This window comes from Alexandromys fortis, unplaced genomic scaffold (genome assembly GCF_014885135.2).
Source record: "Alexandromys fortis isolate MF-2015 unplaced genomic scaffold, M_Fortis_MF-2015_v1.1 scaffold_70, whole genome shotgun sequence".
In the NCBI taxonomy this organism is placed as follows: domain Eukaryota; kingdom Metazoa; phylum Chordata; class Mammalia; order Rodentia; family Cricetidae; genus Alexandromys; species Alexandromys fortis.
In genome coordinates this window covers 6,608,031-6,630,833 of record NW_026067955.1, presented here as the reverse complement: position 1 = coordinate 6,630,833, position 22,803 = coordinate 6,608,031, and the positions used below count along the sequence as shown (strand labels likewise).

Here is a 22,803-nt window from a genome sequence, read left to right as displayed (position 1 = left end):
CCTGAGCCAATCTTCTTCCCGACAGGTCTCTCTCCTATTTTCATGGTTGATTTGAGGTTTTCTGTTGTTGTTTTGTGGCTTCTTTTGTGACTCACAGGGTTTAATTAGGGCTGCAAGCATGAGAGGTTATTTACTGGGCAACTTTAACAGCAGTTACATCACAGAAGAAAATGACTCCCTTCCCAGCAACCATTAACTGCCAATGGCTCCTAAGGTAGGTGGGGCTTCATAAACCCTCTCCCACCCACGATGGACCATGGATGGGCCCTTCTCCTATGCCTAACTTTAGACTTTCATAGAGCCTTCTGTGTGACAGGGTGATAGCTTAGCCAGTGAGGTGCCTGCAGTGGAAACGGGAGGCCCGGAGCGTGTCCCTCCACTCAGGGCGGAGGCACGTGTCTGTAATCCTCGCGCTGATCTAGAGACTGGTTGGTCTTGGTCTCACAGGCTAAGGCAGTAGAGGCCCTGGTCCCAGTGAGAGATTTTGTCTCAAAATACAAGGTGAATGGCTCCTGAGGAACAATATCCAAGGTTGACCCCTGGTCTTCACACATGGATACCCCATCCTGCACACATACACACACCTGCATATACAGGCAGTGGCTGCTGAGGAAGATGAAGCTTGCTGCCATTCACATCAGAAAGGCTGAAGGTTCTCATGGGCAGAGAAGGCAGGTTGCCCTGGAAGGATACTATGGCCCACCATACGGTTACACAGAGCTGTCTCTTTCGGGACAGTTTGGAGGCTCTGCGAGAATATTCTCTATTTCCTCAGCCCTGGACTTCCACACTGCATGCTTCTCCTAGGAGCAGAGAGTTTATTACCTTCAGAACACAGACCTGCGTCCTCTTAACGTGAAAACAAGCTAATGCCAAAATCTGGGGTTTTAGCTAAAAGCACATCAGTGTCCCAGGATCGTAGAGGAAGAAGTAAGGGAGGGAGGGAGGCAGGCAGGCAGGCAGACACTTCAGGGCAAAGAGCCATGCAAGCCCACAATGGGCCTCTTTGCTTCTTCACACCTAAGAATACTGTTGCAATGTGCACACAGACTGGCAGTGGAAATATTTCCACACAAAGAAACTGTCCTAGCTGCTCTCCACTGCTGTGATAAATGCCAACCCCAAATCTACTGGAGAGGAAGGGGTTTAGTTCAGCTTACAGTTGTAGCTGAGGGAAGTCGGAGCAGAAACTCAAGACAGGAATGGATGCAGAGACCGTGGAGGAACACTGTTTACTTTTTGTTCTCCATGACTTGCTCAGCCTACTTTCTTATAGAACCCAGGCCCACCTGCCCAGGGGTGGCCCCACCCACAATTAGCTGGGCCCTCCCACATCAACCACCAAACCAAACAAAAAATGCCCTACAGGCTTGCTCATGGGCCAAATGTTCTCACAGAGGACATGGGAATACCCTCTTAGATGACCCTGGTTTGGGTCAAGCTGACAAAAAACAACCAGGACAGAAGCAAAATTGTTCAGTGCATCTTGAGGATTACATATTCAGACTCTCCCAAATACCAGAACCAGTGCCTGCTGTAGAATGTTACAGAACTGGCGTGAGCTCGACATCCCTCCATGCTCCTTCCCCTCTCTTCACTGCCTGCGGCCGCTAACACCATGTAAGTACTAGAGGGTTCCCTCTTACACTGCTGTGTGTGTGTGCGTGTGTGCGTGTGTGTGTGTGTGTGTGTGTGTATTCAGATAGCCATGTTCTTCCTAACCATTTCCAATCTGTGGTTTGTTAACTCCAAGGACACGGAGGCCATAGCTACAATGTGGCTGCACAGCTATAAATGTGAATTATAAGCCAACATTTCTTTAATGTATGAAATGGGGGGGGGGGGGGGTCAGAGTTTTCAAAGAATGATTTAAGCCAAAAAAGCTTCACTAAATTTCTAGCTATTTCAAGAAATTTCTAACAGGCAGTACAGAAGAGAACTTTATTCTAAATTGGTCTAGTTTATGGACCATATCTAAAAGTTAGTTTTATACTGTACACAATCTAAAGCAGTAGCTTACTAAGAAATGCTCAACAGAGAAGTGACGGAGCAATGATGTGTGAAGAGAAGGAAAGGCCCCATCAGACAGGCCAGAGTCCTCCTAACATGCAAGTGGGGAGGATGAAGGAGACAGGAAAAGACAGGAGAGAGGAAACTGCCTTATCATCAAGAAGGGGCTTTGCCAAGCACAAGGGGTAGATCAGACGTCAGGGTGCCAACCATACTTAATCCTCAGTGTCAACTAACAGCTGGGATGAAGCACTATGCACCCACCAAGCTGGCCATTCACTTGCCCTTCACCTCAGGGAAGACAGGCTACAACTGCTGTAAATGTTGCTTTTCTCACTCCCTCTGTGGAGTTTCACCCAACCCTGCACATATTTTAAGGTACTACACTCTAGACTTGAATTGCAGCTCCCCAAACCTCAAAGTTAAGTCCTAACCTCTAATACAGCAAAATGCACTTCTATTTGGAAACAGGGAAGTTAAAATGGGTCACATGACCATAGGGTGGGCCCTAATTTAGTATCACTGCTGGCCTTAGAAGAGATATGTACAAAGTCATATACACAGGGAGAAACCATGGAAGATTAGACATAGAGTGTTACACTGAAGAACTCACAGAAGCCAAGATCAAGGCTTGGGGCAATCCTCCAGCACCTTTGGAGGGAGGTGGCCCTGGCACCTCAAGGTAGGACTTGTGACCTTTTTCTATAACTGTGAGGCAGTAAATTCCCACTGTCCTAAGCCATCGAGTCTGTGAGCTTGTTCCCAAAGGCTGAGAAAGCTAATGCAGGCTCCAAGAGCAGGTTCCAACCAGCTACAGACTGCATGCCATACCCAGGCTTCCACCCCCACAGCCGCCATCACAACACTCAGGGCCGACACTCACCCCCAGGAGACTGCATCAGCTCAGGTTTCCCTAACCTCAGACTCTGCTTCTACCTCCAAGACATCACTAATGTCAGCCCTGCAGAGACCCCCCACCTCCAACATATCACTATTGTCAGCCCTGCAGAGACCCCACCTCCAGGGTCTCAGACTTGTTACAGAAGAAAGCCCACAAATAAATAAATAGATAAATAAATACAAACAAACAAAAAAGAATTAAAAAAAAAGAAGAAAGCCCACATCTCCTTGCCTCATGTTCCAATATCCACGGGAGCGTCCACTGCTAAGTGAGACTCTCCCAGGGTCTTTATGACATAAAATCCTTGTTCTTGGAGCCATGCATCCTCCAGCTGAGCATTCTCCCCTTTCCATCTTTCCCATCCCATGAAGAATGGTACGGGAACCCATGCTCTTCTGGAAGTTCTCTCTGCATCAGGACTAATGCAGCAGTCATGTCTCTGAGTCTGTGTTCATCGCACCCCTTGCCTGCACACCCAGCACGTGAAAAGTACACACAAACTCCATTACCATAAAACGCCCAGAAAGGGCAGGACAGAGAGCACTACAAAGGATCGCTCAGTAGATGGGAAGCACCTCAATGGTAAAGATCATACCTTAAAAACTTAGGTTGTTCTTAAAGCCAGAACAATGTGAGGCATACTGGAACATTTACATGCTTGCTGAAACACCTATTCAGCACACTACACAGTCCCAGCTTGTTACTTCTGGCTCTTCCTTCAACTGAAAACTTGAGAATGAGAACAAAAATTTCACAGAATCCTAACAGTTCCACATAGATTCAGATAACTTAAAACATGTTACTTAGTAAAAACGACAACATCCAGTTACTCACCATTCTTCATCACAACATTGGACCAGACATTGGCATTCAACGCTTGTACAATCCGCTTTACACCTGTGGATTCAGGGAAGTCATCTGCCAGGGAGAGAAGCACACAGGTCTGTATATATCCAGATAAACCACACATTCATATACAGGCCTATAAGTCCCAAAGGCATACTTTTAAATAACTGGGTTTAGTCATCTTGTTTACTTGGCTGTTGCTTCCTAATGTGCTGTGTACAGAAGGAAGTGAATAAAGCAACACAGAGCACCGAGCTCCTGATACGAACAGTCACAACAGAAGAGCACTGTGTGATCAAGCTGTCTCCATCTCTTCACCCAGAGAATCCACTCACAATCTCCAGAAAACGCAAGCTCTTATTAAACAACCACAGTGTAGCATTAAAGACACTAATCTTGGGGTTGGAGAGACGGTTCAGTGGTAAGAGTACTTGCTGCCCCTATAGAAGTTTAATTTCTAGAATCCATGTTTGGTGGCTCACCATTCCTGGAGTCCAGCCCCAGAGAGTTGCAATGGTAGCAGGCTCACAACTGCCTGTAACTCCAGCCCCAGGGATGCACCTTCCTGCACACCCTTTAAAACAGTAAATCTTCAAAAAATGAAACCAACTCTCTCATCTTGGCTAGCTATACAGGATGAATTTCCAGGGGCTAGTAAGATGGCTCATGGGGAAAAGCACTTGTGTGTGAAAAAGCTTAGTGACCTGAGTTTGATCCCTGGGAGGAAGACCTCTCTGTGTGCCACAAAGCAACTCTCTGTGTAAGACGATGCTGTCTTCCGCCGCAGACTGTTATCACCTGTTACCTATTAGCTCTTCATCAGAGAAAGCCGGCAGGAGTCAAAGTTCAGCTGGGACTGGTAGCAGCCTCAAGAAGCCTGTTAATTCTAGCTACTTGAAGGCTGAGGCGAGATGTTCTCATATTGGAGGCTAGCCTGGGCAACAGAAGCTGAAGCTCAACTTGGCAACTCAGTGGAACTTTGTATCAAAAGAGAAAGTAAAAAAAAGGCTGGGAGATTCTCAAGCAGAATGTTTGCCTGAGGTTTGAAGCAAAGTCCAGGCTCCTAGTCCAATACCACAACATGACCAAAAGGACAAGCAGCAACGGCTTGAGAGTTCGCACCACCCTGTCTCTAGGATTGGTGGTCTACTTAAAACGGTGCGGCCTTACTCTCCAGCAGCAGCCAGTAATGCAGCTTCTCACTACAGTCCAGGCATCACTGTGTCCAGTAAGCACAGGTGCTTCAGACTTCAGGTGGAAAGTGATAAAAGAAACAATTTACCTGTGGTGGGTCAGAGCAAGAAGAGTTTACAGAACTCCTGTCTAGTGGTCTAGCCTGGTCTGGGTTAAATAGGAAGAAGAGAGTTTGACATCAGAAGCTCTGAACTTGACCCCAGGCTCTGTCAATTACTGACCACTTACTACCTGGTCAAGGGCAGCGCTCTTACACTAGCCTCTGAGAGCAGCGGGGACGGCAGCACTCTGACGACCTCTCTTGGAGGCATGATGGTGGTACTGGGGACTCACTGGTGCATTCCCCCTTTATACTGGAGGCTCAGGCAGGCAGGAACCATGCCTTCCTGAGTTCATCATCCTGCTGCCTGACAGCGCCTGAGTGACAGCCGACAGTATTTCATGGCCAATGAATCATCTGAAGAATTGCATCTACCAACCTGGCAGCCCTAACTGAGGATAAAACTGGAAATACTCAATGAAGGTACGTGTATCCCATTGCTGTCTGGATGAGGACAAAATGCCATGTTCATCTTAACTACAGAGGATGCAGTTCTTGAAAGAATTACTCATACTTAAGACACTAACTAAACCTAGGAACCCAAAACACAATTAACCAGAGAGCTAGCAACAGTGAGAAGATGTGATAAAAGAATGGGTGCGCGCAAAGTACCCACGAATGAAGGATGAGGAGATGTGGCTTTGAAGCAGTTTGTATCTAAAAATCCAAGGCACTTTTTATTACCTTGCTCTAAGATGACACATCTCAGAAAAATCTGTTTTAAGACTATACTGAATTAAGAGTTGGTGAGGTGGCGCTGCAGGTGTCGGGGCTTGCTGTGAGCCTGATGACCGCAATCCCCACCCTGAGTCCACTGTGGGAAAAGAACCTGCTTCCAAGAAGTTAATGTCCAACCTCCACAGGTGTGCTGTGGGACATGTGAGCACCTGCATCTGTGCATGTGTACACACACACACACACACACACACAAATAAATCAAACATGGGTACTGTCTGCAGAGCAATTCCCTGGTAGAAAGGAGCAAATTCCAAGATTACAATAGTCAAAGTTGACTCCAAGGACAATATGAAGAAAAGAAGATCAGAAGTAAGAAATTATACACGTTCATGTACACCGAGTTGGGCACAAGTTTTAGGGAACTTAGAAAGTATGGAAGGGACTATTTCACTTGCCAACCTCTGGTATTCTTTATGGAGTGTAGGAATGAAGACCTGCTTCCCTAGTTCATCCTCACCCTGTCCTACCTAGGACTTCCATCCACACGGTTTCCTTGCCTGGAATGTCTCCTGGGACAGCCTGTATCTTCTACAGGCTCCTTCCACTAGGTCTCTTCAAGTCCAGTACCTTTTCAACTTCTTTCCCATGAAGAGTCTGATACATTAAAGTCAGGGTGCCAAGTGCTCCCCAAACCATACACAGGAATATCCCCATCTAGGGAACACCACATTCCTTCTTGGTCTGGGGACATTTCATTTAGGAAACTCAATTATTTGTGAACGTAGATTCTTGTAGGCCAAAGTCTGCCCCAGCTGGATCGAGTTCATACAGGTGTACTTGGAAAGAGAAAAGATGAAGACTGGAGAGAGAGCTCAGTGGCTAAGAGCACTGGCTACTCTGGCCCAGGGCCCAGGTTCAGTTTCCAGCACCCACTTCAGGTGTCTAACAACTGTCTGGAAGTGCAATTCCAAGGGATGAATGCTCTCTTGTGACCTTGGAAACACACTGACACATAAACATAAATAAAATTGTAAAAGTAACAATTTTCTCTCTCCTTCCTTTCCTTTTTTAATGGCAAGGTGGGTCAGCAATTAAGAACACTGGCTGCTCTTCCAGAGTACTGGGATTCGATTCCTAGCATCTACACGGCAGCTCACAACCATCTGTAACTCCAGTTTCAGGGGATCTGATGCCTTCTTCCAGCCTCCTAAGGCACCAGGCATGCATGTGGTACACAGACATACATGTAGACTAACATTTAAACACATAAAATAAAAAATAAATCTTACCAAAAAAAGAAAGAAAAGAAACTGAAGGCCCAGACGGTTGCAGAAGCAGCAGAAGGCAATGCGCAGCTGCCCTGAGGGAGGGGAGTAGGAGGCCCTGGGTTTATTTCTGGCTTGGGTATCAATAGGTCTGGCATGCCTCCTGAGGTTTCTGGGAATTCAGCCTTCGCTTACTATGAATTCCAAAGAAAAAGAAGGAACAAACTCCACAAACACAGGTCTCACTATCCTTGGCGGGCAGTGGATTAAGGACAGGGGAATGGCAATGGTTTTCAACAGTGATCTCTTACTTTTATCTGTTTAAGTACACACATGGATTTTCAAAAGTTCTAAAGCGATGATGAAATCAGGCAATCTATGGCAGTGCTGGTGGGGCACTATTGGTTTTGCTCAAAGTCTTTTAAACAGCTGGCGACATTAGCATTTCTGGGCTCTTGCTGTGATCCCCCTACCCTAGGCTGGAACAATCCCTTAGACTTCAACCCAAAGCCAGCTTCCTGTAGACACCACCACTCACCATCCTCCTCAGGCAGCTCCTCGGGGCTGAGCTCTACCAGCTCAAAGCCATGTTTGATGCACCACTCTTGAGCCTTCTGCCGGTTTACTCCTAAAACAACACGTAAAAGCATCTAAGTAAAACTATCATAAAACACCAAGAACCTTCAACACTCTCCTTTGGCCTCAGTGTTTCCCCCGGATGTCAATGTCATTCTACAGGCATCTAGAATTAAGCTACATAGAGACAATGATCTCAGCCTCAAAGGATACTGAAAACAATATAAATCTTGTAGGATTTTCACAGCGTAACAAGATGAGCTGAGGACACGGAGTACCCTGTCTTCACTAAAGGGCACATGTTGGAGACCCTTACCGTCTTCACAGACTCTATCACAGACCAGGATCATCACCTCGGGTAACCATGCCTCTGCCAGGGGAAGCCATGAGGAGACACTGTCAAGACCCGATTTCTACAGGGGCAGACACAAGCAAAAATGAAAAGACACATCGAGGAACTCAGAGAACGTAGAGGAGAGAAAGAAAGCACAGGACAAAGTCTGGCTGGTGGTGTTTCCCCACTGGAAACAAGAGCTTACCTGTGTGCTGTCAAAGTAAACCACGAACGCCTGGACTGACTCCGCGATCTCAGCAGTGACCAGGAACTTGCTTGGCACCACACACAGATTGACCTCTGCTGAATAGTACTTGTTGTCGATGGTCCAGGGGTAGAACCTCACGGCCTCGCTGGAAGCTGCTTCCACAACAGCATCCTCTGTTCCTAGGATATCTGAACAAACAGCACAGTATCACCAGGGAAGGCACAAAACCAATGCACACTGGTCAATTTGTTTAGTGAGATGACCAGATTAACCTGGAGCCTCAGCTGCTTCCCTTTATACAAGGAGTCCAAAGAGCCCTGAATTTATTAGGAGATTGTTCTCCTCTAATCCTCATTAAAAAAACAATGGTGACGTTATTTAACTAATCAGCTTTTTTTTTTTCTTTTGCAATCTTGGGGATTAAACCCAGGACATCTCAATACTTGTTAAGTGCTGTACCACTGGGCTATATTCCTTATCAGAAGACAAAATTTATTAGCTCTAGATTAAACAACAGCCGGCGGGATGGTGAGCACTTTGATAAATATCCAGAAAAGAGCCAAAAGAAGAGAAAGAACGAGGGTATGTTCATTTTATTACGTTAGTCCTCCATGGGAAGTAGATGACTACAAGAATTCCTAACTACTTTGCACTTACTGCGTGCTAAGAGGATGAGCGAATTAAGGCTAAGCCATTAATAAAATAGAGCTGCATATATTCCTTGGGCTAAATGCTTAGACATTAATTCAGTTAATGAAACAAAATAATAGATACTGATAAATGGCCCCAATTCTATTTATATCCATTCTTGTTCAGTCTTTGAACACCACCCAAATCCTTATTTGACAGAAACACCTCTGGCAAATTTAAAATCGTATCAAAACAAATTAAATGCTTCCCATTTTTTTTTTTTTTAAAAAAAAGCTCTCAAAAATTTATGTGCCATGCAGGTAGAAAGCCTTCACTGCAGAAGATGAATCAATGGGTGAACCCAGAGCTGTGGTCATGCAGCCGTGGGAACACTCTGGGTCCCAGCACCATACAGCATTTAGAAACAGAAGAGGCGACTGGAATTGTTCTCGCCCAAGCTCCCAGCTCCCACACCATCCCTACCACCTTCACTTCATTCAGAGGTGGACAATGAGAGGGGTACATGTGCACAAGTGTGTGCATCTGTGCAAGCCTGTGCACACGCACAGAGGCCAGAGGAGGACATCAGGTGCTTTGTCCTATCGCTCTCGACCTTATTCCCTCCAGACAGGGTCTCTCATCAAACCTTGAGCCAAGCTGGTGTCCAGGAGGCCTGGGATTCTCCAGGGGTTCCAGGGGCACTCGCAACCATGCCTGGCACGGTTCCTCACGCTCAGCACTCCTCTTGGTGCTTGCTCAGCAAGTGCTCTACACACCGAGGCATCTCTCCAGCCCTTCTTGACATTTTCACCCAAATCAGAGTCATTACTCTTAAAGGAAAAATCTGTACCCATAAAAACGGGTCCTTTACCTCTTTAAGAAACTGGCAATTCTGCTTCACTTCTGTTTTCTGTTATAATCCTTTACGTAGTGTTAATCCCATAGCAACCAGCTACAATGTGCACCGTGACAGCTCAGGCGGGCATGCAAGAGGACAGTGAGCTATCAAAGACTTCATTTCACAGCAGTGTCTCATAGAGAACACAAACAAACAACTCCTAGATCCAAGTCTCCCTCACAGTCCAAGTTGACGCTCTAAGTTTCTCAGGCTTCCTATCACCCAGCCAACAGAACCCATTATGTCAATAGCACAAGGGAGGCAGGCGACCCCCGCCAGGAGACAGTGCAAACACAGAAACAGACTTTGAAAGGGTAGGAGGAGCAGACATGAAATGGGTCCTCATTCTTGGCTAATTTAAAACAATGAACTGGCTAGCTTCTAAAGGAGAAGTACAGAAGGCAGCACTGGGAAGAGGCAGAGGAGAACCAAGGGGACTAAGTCCCACCACTTGCCACTATCTTCTAAGTACCATACTTAAGAGCTGCCATCTACCTGGGCCTACACTTTTTCAATGAAAAAATACAATCAATTACATTGCAAGTACATGCTAACTGTGACCATGACCATCTGGACCGACTATGGGGCTGCAATATGAAGAAGCACCGGCTGGTGTGCATTGAGACAGGTAAACTATGCTGCACAGACTGTATCTTAATAAGGGTTTTTAAGGTAAGCAAATAAAAACAAATGGGAGAATATTTCTTTCTGTTTTTGCTAAACTCGGATGGGAATAGAATCAAAAAGCCAGGATGTTACTTTCTGATGTTTTGGTAGCTGCCTGGGTTCTGCTTTATTCTTCGAACTGCCTCAAAAGAGAACAGCCCACTCTCCTTAGCAGCGCTGACTGTTTCTAGCATGTCACATCTAGTCAGACTGCCCAGAAAAGTGGGGAAGGACTTTGTTATCACATCTGTGCCAAGGCAGAACGAGGGGAAGAAGATGAAAACTGTGTGATTCCAGCTCCTATCATCAATGTCAGTGTGGAAAAAGAGACTACGTGTGGAAGCAGAAACCGAAGCTGAAGCCAGATTATGTTTCCTGCTTCCTCAAAATGCTGACACTTGCCACATGGGCACAAGTCTATGCCACTCTGGAGTATGACCACAAGACAGCACACCCTTACACCTAAAGATTCACTGTCCCCCCCCCCCCCAACCAAACAGGAACAACAAAACAAGGGGACCATTCTGCGAAGCCATTTACAAACTGCTCATGGCATCTGAGTATCTATGCCAAAGGTGCACCAGAGATCTGAGGGTCTGCTTTGTTTGCACGGCTCAAAACACTCTCCCTTCTTTGCCCTTCATTATACCTCATGGGATGTCCTCAACTCCACACGTGTGCAAATAACTTCTCAGAGCAGCTTCGCCCTCCAACTCTCATCCATGCTGCTAGCGGCCACCTGGTGGAGCTGTAATACGGAACTTTTTAAGAGACAAATGAGGTGATTGGTTGCCAGGTCTGTTATTACACACTTAGATTCACACCTTGAAATAGTTCATCTGTGAAGCCTTCATGTAAGACGTTAACACACCAGCCCAGGTTCAGCAGCAAATCCAATCCACTGCCACCCCCACACAGGTACCCGTGCAAGTACAAACAGCAGGCCTTAACTGAGAACTGGCTCTTCAGCAGGCAGGGAGTCTCCAGCCACTGTCAGCCCCGGGTACTTTCTCACTTAGGTGGCTTATTTTCCCTACGGCCCCAGAAGAGGTGGTGAAAAGAAAGATTAAAGAAAGTGACAGAGGCTGTGCGCATCATGGTCAGCGGAGTGACCCAACACCTGTCATCCTCTGCCTGGGCTTTGCGCCATCACCTAGGAGAGTAAGTCAGTTTGGCAAGCAATCAAAGGAGAGGGAACGCAGTAAGGTCGTGCTTCAGAACCAGTAAGAGGGGAGCCTCTTTTTGGCAGATTAGGAAGCAGAATGAAGTTCAAGGATTATTCTCCAAACACCACGCATACCATTTACACGCACGTGTGTGCACACAAACATCTGGCCTCTATATCTAGCTACTCTTGGCCCAAAACAACAAAACAAATGCATCCCAATGATGACACAGCACGGCTGTGCCTGCAATCAGCCACGCCTCCTTCAGCGGCAGAATGAGAGCACTTAATACCAACAGACCTAATGGCCAAATCACACTTTCCACGGCTTGAGGACGCAACACTTGCTACCACCAACCAGGACAACCCTTCCAGAAACCAGTATTATTCTGAGAATGCTGAGTTTTCTTGAACTTCTGATCCTCCTGCCTCCGCCTCCCTAGTGCTGGTTACAGGGTGTGGCGTGCATCTGGTTTAGGAGGTGTTAGGGGTGGACCCCAGGGCCTAGTGCAAGCTAGAGAAGCACATCCTCAACTTGTTCTTATTCTTCTGCAAACTGAAGCTGCCTTTCTAGCCATCTCCACTCCAGCCCCAAGAGTCTTTCACGGTCTTCTCTCTCTTGCTGACCCAAAGTTTCTCTTCCTTCTCTCGGTGCAGCCAGCACCAAAGAAGCAGAAGAGACCACAGGAAACTGAGCCGCCATAGCCCCGCATCCCAGTGCTAGCAAGAGCTTGGCCAGAAGGACCTGAGTCATAGCGCTTCAAATAGAGACAAAATTCCTCTGTGGTTTCAAGGCTGAAATGTGCAAGACGGTGCAGGGGTGAACACAGAGGCGGCCCAAGGTGAACGCTCTCTCCTGGGGCTAGAGGGAGGGCTCAGCGCCTCAGAGGACTAGCTGCTGTGAGGAGAACCCGCATTCAGTTCCCAGCACCCACACAGTGCCTCACAACCGCCTGGAACTCCACAGGCCCCAGGCACGAATGGAGTGCACACATGTACAGACAGGCAGAACACCATACATATAAAAATAATACCTATTTTCAAAAACACGCTCATTCCTCCAATCCCAACCCAGTGTTCTCTATCGGTGATTCCAGACTGCAGTTGGAGCCACAGGCAGTCCTGTAAGGAAAGCGTCTCCTCCTTCAGGATGCTCTGGGGCCTCTTTTCTTTTCCAGCCTGACCACCTGGTAAAATATGAGGTCTCAAAGTTTTCTTTTCCATTGTTGAGGCAGAAGAGAAAGCAATTAAGAAAATTACAGGAGGCAGCAGAGTCTGACGTCAGCCGAAGGGGAAGACAGCCATGATGACAGAAGAGAACCCAAGGAGATACGGCTGGGGAAGAAGCTTGAGACCCAGACGGGCTTCTGTCAGCCAGCAGGTAAAAGGGTGCTAGAATCCTCAACGTGCTTCTGCTGTTGCAACTGGCAAACTCAGAGAGAAATCTCTTCTGGGGGTTGCAAGCTGTCCCACTACAGCACAGAAAACCATACACACGAGAGACCACGGTCCTGTGTCAAGGACCCTGGCCATTAAAACCATAGTGCTAGGGCTGTCACTGAGCAATGTCAGCAAGTTCCTATCTGGAATTCCCTGAGTGTCCTCCTGCAGCCTCCGGACACAAGCACAGGTAGCCTGTTTTGGGGCCTCGGGCAGGTGGCTGTAGGAAGTACGGAGATGCTGAGAGAGGCCTGGACTGCTAACCCAGCAGGGTAGCGCAGCTGCATGGTGCAACCGCCATTCCCTTTGCTTCCAGCACCCACACCTCCCCGGCCACCCCTTCTCTCTGCTGGCCACACTCTAAACTCCACGGCCCTCGGGCTTTTTATACCGCAGTGGAAAGTTTCAGACTCGAAGCTGAGGAAACCCAACCCAATCCTCCTGCTCTGCTTCCAGTTTACTTTCTCCAGTCATCTGGAATTGGTCATCATGGCCTCATCTTAAAATAGTTGTGTGCGCAAACACTTGCATGTTTTCTGCTTGCCTTTAGGAGACCTCACAATACAACGGCACAACGCTCAAGAATATAAAGAAGCTGTCAGGAAGAGACCATCAGCCTTTAAGTTTGCATGCTGCGTGCGAAGACCACGATGACCCAGTCCTGGGAGTTCGACTCACAGCCAGCTCCTGCCCAGCGTCTTCAGAAAGAGGAAACATCTCTGAATTCCATTCCTTTAAAACATTTTATATTTATTCATGTTTACACTCATGTGCCTGCTCATCTGCATGTACACCACATGTGTTCAGTGTTCTTGGAGGCCAAAAGGGGGCAGCACATCCCTTGAAACAGGAGTTACAGGCAGTTGTGAACTGCCTGGTGGTGAGTGTCGCGAACCAAACCCTGGTCCTCAGCAAGGGCAGCCAGTGCCCTTAGCAGGTCAACACTTTCTCCAGCTCCTCTTCTGTTTCATACACTCATAGTTCTAATTCCATCCAAAGCCATGGCTCGCTACGGGGACATGATCTTGTGCCCCACAAACATGTGGATACCTGGAGACTTCCTTTTGTGGTTGTCACAGCTGAGAAATGGCACTGGCATCTAGTCACAGAGGACAAGAATGCTTGCTCAGCAGCACAGCCCCAAACAACAGAACTGCCGGTCTAGAATGGCAACAGTGGATGCTGAGACTCCCCAGCTTAGAAGAATGAAGCCCCAAAGGAGTGGCCTAGCCCTGTTCACAAGCAAAATGAAAATCCTACAGTACTAAGTTGGCTTTTTCCTTTCTCACAGAACTGAAACGAGTCAACACACCCACAGGAACCTCGCACTCCAGGTACAAAGGTCTTCTTCCCCTTGTATTGGTAAACTATGTCTGCCTAATCTATTGCATGGCTTCTTTGAATATTAATAATAAAAACGTATTTGGCAATTGAGTCTAGATGCCTGAAAATAACCTGAGTATTTTTAGTAGGAAGACTAGATACACCTACTCCATGAGATAGTGCTCTGAATCTGCTAACAACAGGGATAACCGGGGCACAGGGTCTCGGTGTTTACAGTGGAGGGTCCAGGAAAGATGATCAGTAAATATCTGCGGAATAAAGCTAACTCACTTAAAAACAGATAAATAAAACGAGGCTACAAATCAGCAAACAGATTTCCCCCCAAGAAAACCCCAGCAGAATCCAGACAGAAGCACGCCCATCCTACCGGCATCTCTACCCTGCTTACATCCAAATGACTGCACACTTCCCTCCCCTGGACACAGATGCTGATCAAAGCCTCTGCTGGCAGAAGCAGTGGTCAGGTCTGCATGAAAAATTAAACCTGAGGCTGGTTGTTTCTGAACTTTGAAAACACCATAAAGGCTCTTTGAGTTTTACAACTGTCTTGGGCTGCTGAGACCTGCATCAATCTTGCTTCCTGGGTAAGCTGTCTGCAGCGATCTATTTGAGGCACCTGTACACTGGCTCCAACTTAAATACAAAGTCATGTCCAGACTGTCATTCTTGCCAGGAAAGTTTCCAACAACTTTCAGACTTTAACCTTATAAAATGATTTTATATCAGATTTGATTATTCATTGAATTCACAAATAAATTCAGTTATTGCTGGAGGAATTACATGGGGCAAGAGGCACCGAGTTGCTAAAATCACATGACCACTGCATGCTGTCTAGAATGTTTTTACCTTCTACTGCACAAAAGCCAGCAGTTAGACAGACACACCAGAAATGAAAGTCAGTCTAGACATGCTTGCTCGGGCCTTCCAGGAGGATGAAACACTGTATCACAAACAGTCCTGTGTGACACCTAAGGCACCATAGAGGTGTCTCTCCCCACTTACGTGAAGGCAGTCCCTTGTAACCCGGGCCCTCATAAACAGTATATGACACTGAGTGTCAAGCTCCTCCCATTAAGTCGGATGTTCTGCTCCACAGACAAGGAAGCAAGCAGCAAGCACCTACAGGGACATTTTTCGTTTATCTATGACTGACTCAATTCACTTCCCCCAAAGGCTACAGAGATCACACACCAGGAGTATAAACTTATTTTAAGAATTATTAAAGTTCTTGCTCTTGTGGGAAAATCTTCCTCCATTTCTCCTGTCTCCACTTCGACAATGTGCAATGCCGGTCGCCAAAATGTTAAGTCATGTTTTGCAAGAACAGAAAGATGGATTAAATCTTGACTCCCTGACTTTTCTGAGTGAACGACTTCGGAGAAGCTCACCTCACGCTGCCTTGGATTCCACACTGGAGCACAGCGTGGTCTTGCTTGTAAGGCCGTTTGGCCTGAGAAGGAAGGCCTTCTCCGTTTCACTCCTTCTTAAGCTAATGTCAACATCTCTCTTGTAATAAACACAAAAATCTCAAGTCCTAACATTAGCTGAAAAACTTAAATGTATTAAATATCACAATAGAAAACACACCAGTTCCTGCTCCCTGTTATCCAGTGGGCATCACTGTTCTTAGTCTGACAACTGACTGAGTTGCTGTGGTGACAGTTTTGGGTGCTTGTGGTAGATCTCTTGTCCATCTGCGAAAGAAACTTGAGACCTGGAAACAACCTTCATGTAGGACAATTATCTGTATCTGTCAATTATATTTTAAATAAATGCTGATTGGTCAACAGCCAGGCAGGAAGTATAAGTGGCCCACCAGACAGGCGGGTCAAGGAGAACAGGATAATTCTGGGAAGAGGAAAGCTTGGTCGGCAGACCTGGCCGAGCCACAGAAGAAGCAAGATGTGACTGCCTTGCTGAAAAAGGTACTGAGCAATGTGGCTAACACAGATAAGAATAATGGGCTAATAGAAGTTGTAAGAGTTAATAAGAAGCCTGAGCTAATGGGCCAATCAGTTTATAATATAGACCTCTGTGTGATTTCCTTGGGACCTAACGATTGCGGGAACCGGGCAGGACAGAAAACTCAGTCAACACATCCTCAACCACAGACATCTCCAGAGCAGACCAAAGGCTCCCCTCAGATTGTCTCCAGAAGCTGTAGGAAAACCACGCGTTATGACTCAAACCCCTCCCTGCTGTCACCAAACAACAGACTCCACCCTGAAACAGGAAAGCCCTCTGGGTAACACAGAAGCCCTTTCCAAGCATTGGAGACTGGTGGATGGAGAAACTCTCGCTCTTGCCGAGAATACTTGTTTTGCCAACAAGCAACATCATAAGTACTCGCTGTGAGAGTCTCCAAGGCCATGTCTATCCATCAAAGAACTGAACTTTCATAGTCCCACTGTTTTAGAAACCCGAGGACTAGGCTTCTAAATTCTAATCACAGAAAGTTAATTTTCCCCGGTGAGTAGCTCAGCAGCAGAGGGCTCCTGTAAGATGCACACAGCCTTAAGTTCAACCTCTTGCACTACGTGGGGGAGGATCACATTTTCTCGTCAATGGTTAGGTGTCTTGTCAGATCATCTTTTTGCACACTGAAGATATGCCTTTGCCAAGGAGCCTTTTCACTGGTTTTTAATAAAAGAACTGAATGGCCAATAGGTAGGCAGGAGAGGATAGGCAGGATTTCCAGGGGGAGAGAACAAGAAGAAAAGGATTCTAGGCACAGGGCTTTTGCCAGCAAGTCAGACATGCCATACTAAGGAGAGGTAACCAAGTCAAATGGCAGAATGTAGGTTTTAAAAATTGGTTAGTAAGTTATAAGGGCTAATTAGAGACAAGCCTAAGCTAAAGGCCGAGCTTTCGTAATTAATAATAAATCTCCATATCGCTGTTTGGATGATCCAAAGACAGTCTGACAAGAAAGCTCAAAATAAGGCTTGATTCTTAAAAATAAATAAAAAGTGAAAGTACTCTTGGGTTAAGAATGGCAGAGTTGCAGGGTGTGGTTGTGCACCTCCTTGATGCCAGCACGCAGCGGGCAGAGGCAGGCATAGTTTTAGGATAGCCTCGTCTAGATAGTGAGTTCCAGGCCAGCCATGTCTCGAAAAAAGAAAACCCAGAATCAAGTTAAGAAGCACTGAACGACCAAACACTGTAACACAGAAGCCTCCATCTAGTTGGGCCGTCAGAGGAATTTGCTGATATTAATCCTCCGCAGGAAGAGTGGCTAACAGATACGTCTCTTTAAATGTAATGAATTGAGAAAACAAAAACCCAGACATTGCTAAAGACTTAGATATAGATGGTCTTTCACTGTATATTTAACACATCACATACACTTCCTTTGTTAAAAACTCTGTTTTAATGCAATATGCATTCTCTGGGCAGATTTTCCCCCTTTCCATTCATAATTACGTCTTCAACCATCCCAGACAGAAACAAAAGCATATTTAAACGAGTTTGTAAGTATCAGTCCTCTCGCCACCGTAAGTAACTGATTTCTGTGGAATAACAAACATTTCGACTCTCCCTTCCTCTGGCTAAGACTTGACCAAGAACACACAGGGCAGCAGTTACTGCCTGAGCACTTTGGGCAAACCAAACCTTGTATTTCTGCATTAGCTTATCATAAAATGGATATTACCAATCCTATTGCAATTACAATAACTAAAGTAAATTATAGTTTTTGAAAACACAGCTGAGGGTGCCTGGAGAGATGGTTCAATACTTTCTTCCAGAGGACTTGAACTCAATTCCCAGGCCCCACATGGTAGCTCCCAACTGCCTGTGACTGCAGCTTCGAAGGCTCCGACATCCAACAAACACCCTATTCTGGCTTCCTCGGCACTGCATACATGTGTGCATGTGCACGCACACACACACACACACACACCTATTACAAACACACTAGGAAGAGTTCTACATACACATTAAAAACTATTCAAAGATCTCTAGATTTCTGCATGGCACTAGTTCAAAGAATTTATCTCCAGATGTTCTGGAAACTTGTCCAGATGTAGACATGAAGTGACCTATAGTTGCTGGGTTGGCATCACACATTTTAAAACCAAACCACTCTCCAGGGATTCTTCTATGTTCTTTCTGTAGGAATAAGATGTTAGCTCCTTACATTTTACCGTTTTCACAGGTAAAGTACACATTTTGACCACATTCCTCGTGAGGGTAGGAACAGTAGCTTAATTCATGACTTTTGAGGCAGTAAGCAGAACAGACACTGGCTCCAAGTTTGATACACATTTACCAGACCACACCTTTCCCAGATAAGAGTATCAGCTTCACAAAACACATTCCAGGCAGAAGGAACTCTGGCCTGAAGCACGGACACTTGCTCTCAGGGCCACACCTTGCATAAGCTCTAATGGTCTACGCTGTGGGACTGGCGAGGTAGCTGGGCAGGAAAAGGCGTCTGCAGACAGGCCTGACGACCGGAGCTCCAAATCAGGGAGCAGGTGAAGGAGCCGCAGACAGGCCCAATGACATGAGCCCCTTCTCAGGCAGTCACACGAAGGAAAGAGAGAGCTAACTCCCACAAGTTGTCTTCTGACCCTCATATGTATACCACCCACAAACAAATAAATAAAATTAAAAATTATTAAAAGTCTACAGTGTAAAACAAAAGGCCTCCTTTAGTTAAGTATGTATCTAGCTAGGGTACTGCAAATAAAACTTTGCAAAGTTTATTCAGGTACTTCATCTACAGTCAAGGCCTACTAATTCTTAAAGGGAATTTCTAACAAACTTGGTATTTGATTACAAAATAATTTCTATTGTTGGTCAGATCAGATACAGAGATTGACAACAAGAGGCAGGATTCCTCTTCCAAACCAAGGAAACCTCCTCAAAGCACACCAGATTCAACCCAAAACTTGTGTCCTAGCCAGACCAAGACATTCATCCATCCTGACTAGATCAAAGTCATTGATTCATCGTGTAACCTCCATCTTCTATTCCTAAATCAAGTTCATCCCCTGACTAACGTAACTCAGCCTTTAATGACGGTAAAACAGCAAATGCTATGCAAATACTTCATCCCACTGCTATCTGTGGCCTCTTGCTTCTTCCAAGAAGCGGCTAGGAGACTGCAAAAAGCAATGTCTTGGAGGAACCCGACCAGCAGCCCCCTTCTGCTTCCCTTATTCAAATAATCTGTTGGCCGTTCTGCTCTTGCCTTCTTAACTAGCAGGACACTAATGAGTGGCACTTAATTTTAACAAGAATTGGAGCTACCTAAGACGCTCTGCATTCAGAGCAAACTGAGCTATCTCACAGTATTTTACCCCCAACAATGCTTAAAGTCTCTCTATAGAAGAACAGTGGCAGAATGTCACCATTTGCCAGCTCCTGGTGATCAGCTCCTTCGAGGCACTGGCCATGTTTGCCAATTCTGATCTTTGATGGGCAGGACAGGACCAGGCATGGTGCTGCCCGCCTGTGAACCCAAAACTAGGGTTGCAGGTTCAGGGTCAGCCTCGGAGACAGAGCAAGACCTTGTTGTGGGGTGAGAGGGAGACAGAGTAGCAAAGCTATTGGAATACATAATAAGCCTGAGCTTGGCCTTAAAAGAACACACATCCATCACTATCGGGAATCCAAATGCATATAAATCTTGTAGAAAATCATATACACTCGTAGACACCTTGAGAAAACTCTGGTATATTCACTCTATGATGTACAACAGAAAGTAATTTTTTTGTTTTGCTTTTGTTTTTTCAAGACCGGGTTTCTCTGTAGCTTTGAAGCCTTGCCCTGGAACCAGACCAGGCTGGCCCCAAAATCACAGAGATCCGCCTGCCTCTGCCTCCTGAGTGCTGGGATTAAAGGAGTGCACCACCACGGGGCAGGGGATGAGACTATGACTCAGTAGGAAGGCAGTTGCTTACCATGTGCAAGGCCCCCCCCAACACCACGCACACACACCCCAGGCTAAAACCTATATAGGAAGTAGAAGTATATATTCACAGTAATTACAAAATGCAGAAAGAATTCAGGGCCCAAGGGAGACTGCAAAGACCACCACCAAAATGTTGGCTAACATTCTTTCCTCCGTATGCTAACTTAACTTAGAGTATGAACTTGTTTTAAGAAGAAACAATATAAGGGGAAAGGATGGGCGACCTGGCGGGAGGGAAAGAGGAGTCTTGCTTGAAGGAAGTGAGGGAAAGGCAGGGAGTTTGGTTACCATTTACTAGGTGCTGTTGACTAGGCTTTCGCCCTAGTAAGGGACTTTCCACGTGTTCACAATAAGCAAAAGACAGAATACCTGTGCTGGAAGGGCAGCTCGCCTACTTTCGTCAACAGGTGTAAGAAATAATTACAAACGGCTAATGCTTTACAGGTTAGAACACATTTGCAAGCCAACATCAGCTAGCTCTTGAAACACCTGTCCATACGCCCCCTTCACAGACGAGCAAACCCTGGGCTAAACAGATGATCTGCTTTTATAGTGATGCCAGCCAGTGTTTGCACGTGCTAGCCTCTGCTGAAACAATCCTCTAAGACCTGTCCTCACCCCATAGGCAGTCATCTCTCTCTCCATCCATCCATCTCTGAGTCAAGAATATCTATTTACCTATATCTATTTGAGTCAAGAATGCCCACAGCGCTCACCTCAGAGGGAATAAGAGTTTATTCTGGAGCCAAACATGAGTGATCAGGGACAGGGAACAAGAACTGGGGTTGCCTCAAAAACCACGTTCTAACATGGTAACAATCTCTCGATGTTTTTATAGTAACAACAACAAAAAGTTGCCTATCCGGGTCTTTTAAAAATACATCGGTGGGAACATCAGGAGGTTACTGTAAACAGGGAAGCCTCTGCTGCAGGCCTCAGATACTCTCTGATAACATTCTTAGCCTTTGGATTGGTGGAAGCTATGGGTCTGTTTGCTTATTTCCAAAAGTACTGATAATCACAAGGATATTAGATCAGACGCTGAGGCAGGCTACAAATGACCATTAAGCGGCCTAAAGCCAGTCCAAGAGCTACAGTTAGTAAAATTCTAGTTTTCTGCAAGCACAGGAGTTCTGGTTAGGCGATTCCTGGAAGGACATTTAGCATGACCACCCCACCCCCACAGCACTTCAGTTACAGGGGCATCACCGCCCCCCCCCCCCCAAACCACAACACCAAAACTCCAGCGCCTTACATTCGCTTAAGGGCACAATTTTCAGGGCCTTGAGTATCATGTTAGAGGTCGCTCGCCAAGGTCAGAGACTGGCCTTACTTTAACCAAGAAAAGGGTTAAGCGCCAGGCGCAGACACCTGCGGAGGAGCGGGAGCCCGGGCCCGGCGCAAAGCCCTGTGCCCGTCGCTCCGAGCTCGGCCTTGCAGCCCGGCCCCGACGCCCAGTTACTCACGTTGCACCAGCCGGTCCCCGGTGAAGGTGGCGGAGCAGCTGGTGACCAGAGCGCAGGGGACACCCGCAGCCATTGCTGCCGCAGACCGTGTTCCGCGCCGGCGCTGCTTCCGCCTTGGACCGCACCACTGCGGCCAGCGCGCGGGGGAGACGATCCGGGAAACGCGCTCTGGGCGGGGCCGTGCCTTGAGCGCCGTCGAGCCAGCACATCCCCCTTCCGCTTCTCCAGTGGAGCGCGCAGGCCCGCGCTGCGTTGCCATGGGGACGGGCGTCCTCCCGCCTCGTAGAAGGCTCTGGAGGCCGCACCTCCGGGGACCGGTGTCCTCAACCCGGCCCAGCCATGGCGCAGGCTGAGGAGGGCCACGACCCCATCGGATCCATCCTAATCCAGGTGGGAAACCGGCCAAACTGTCGGCCGCTCAGACCTCCCTGTGAGTCCCGAAACCTGTGTTCCCCAAGCACCATTCACACTCTGCCTCACGGAAGGAAACAGCTACCCTTTAGCGCTTTCTGGGGATGAGTGCTAAGGAAGTGCTCTACCACTAGGCTTCATGCCAGCCCTCCTTTTACTTTGAGACCGGGTGGTCATTAAATCAGGCTGTGTTTAAACGCACTGGCAGTTCAGGCACACCTCAAACTTGTGACCCTCCTCAGTAGCTGGGTTTATAAGTCTGCATTGCAGTCAGGGCACCATTTAAAAATATATAACAAAATGTTGAAAGTCCATGGCTTGGTATGACAGAGTAGAGACAGATTCATTAAGAGGAGGTAAGGAATTCGAAGAGAAAGAAAAATATGGGACCTGAAATATTCACTGTTTGTCTGGGAATACACACTAAACATATATTGAGGATAACTTGAACTACAAATCAACATAGAATTGTGGCACAAATGAAAACTTGGCGAAATATCTTTATAATCTAGGGAGAAAGCTATTAAAGTCTTGACGTCTTCAGTATAATTCAGCTTGTGATAGTTAAACAGATTTTTCTGAAATAGCTAAGGTATTTTGTTGGTTTTTTTTCCAAGTTTAGATATGGTCACTTTAAGATGTGTCTTCACAAACCATAACTTCTAACTCATAGTTAGCTCCTTTGGACCAAGGCTGAAAATAATTTCTGGAAGGTCAGTCACTTCTAGAAGAAACAGAGCCCTAAACTCAC

General features: G+C 46.6%; 1 protein-coding gene across 10 annotated transcripts in view; it reads right to left on the bottom strand.

Annotated features, from left to right (window-relative positions):
• The window catches only part of Aagab (alpha and gamma adaptin binding protein), a 46,491-nt gene extending 24,686 nt beyond the window's left edge, over positions 1-21,805 (bottom strand). For all 10 annotated transcript variants that reach the window (XR_007593519.1, XM_050151758.1, XM_050151760.1 and 7 more), the window contains exons 1-5: positions 21,642-21,805; positions 8,110-8,300; positions 7,887-7,983; positions 7,533-7,622; positions 3,746-3,829 (exon numbers count right to left, since the gene is read on the bottom strand). Coding sequence is in view for 9 of the 10 variants with exons in the window: in XM_050151758.1 (XP_050007715.1) it covers positions 3,746-3,829; positions 7,533-7,622; positions 7,887-7,983; positions 8,110-8,300; positions 21,642-21,714 (535 nt within the window). In the remaining variant the exon portion in view is untranslated. The remainder of the gene's footprint in view (positions 1-3,745; positions 3,830-7,532; positions 7,623-7,886; positions 7,984-8,109; positions 8,301-21,641) is intronic.
• Between the last annotated feature and the right edge of the window lie 998 nt (positions 21,806-22,803).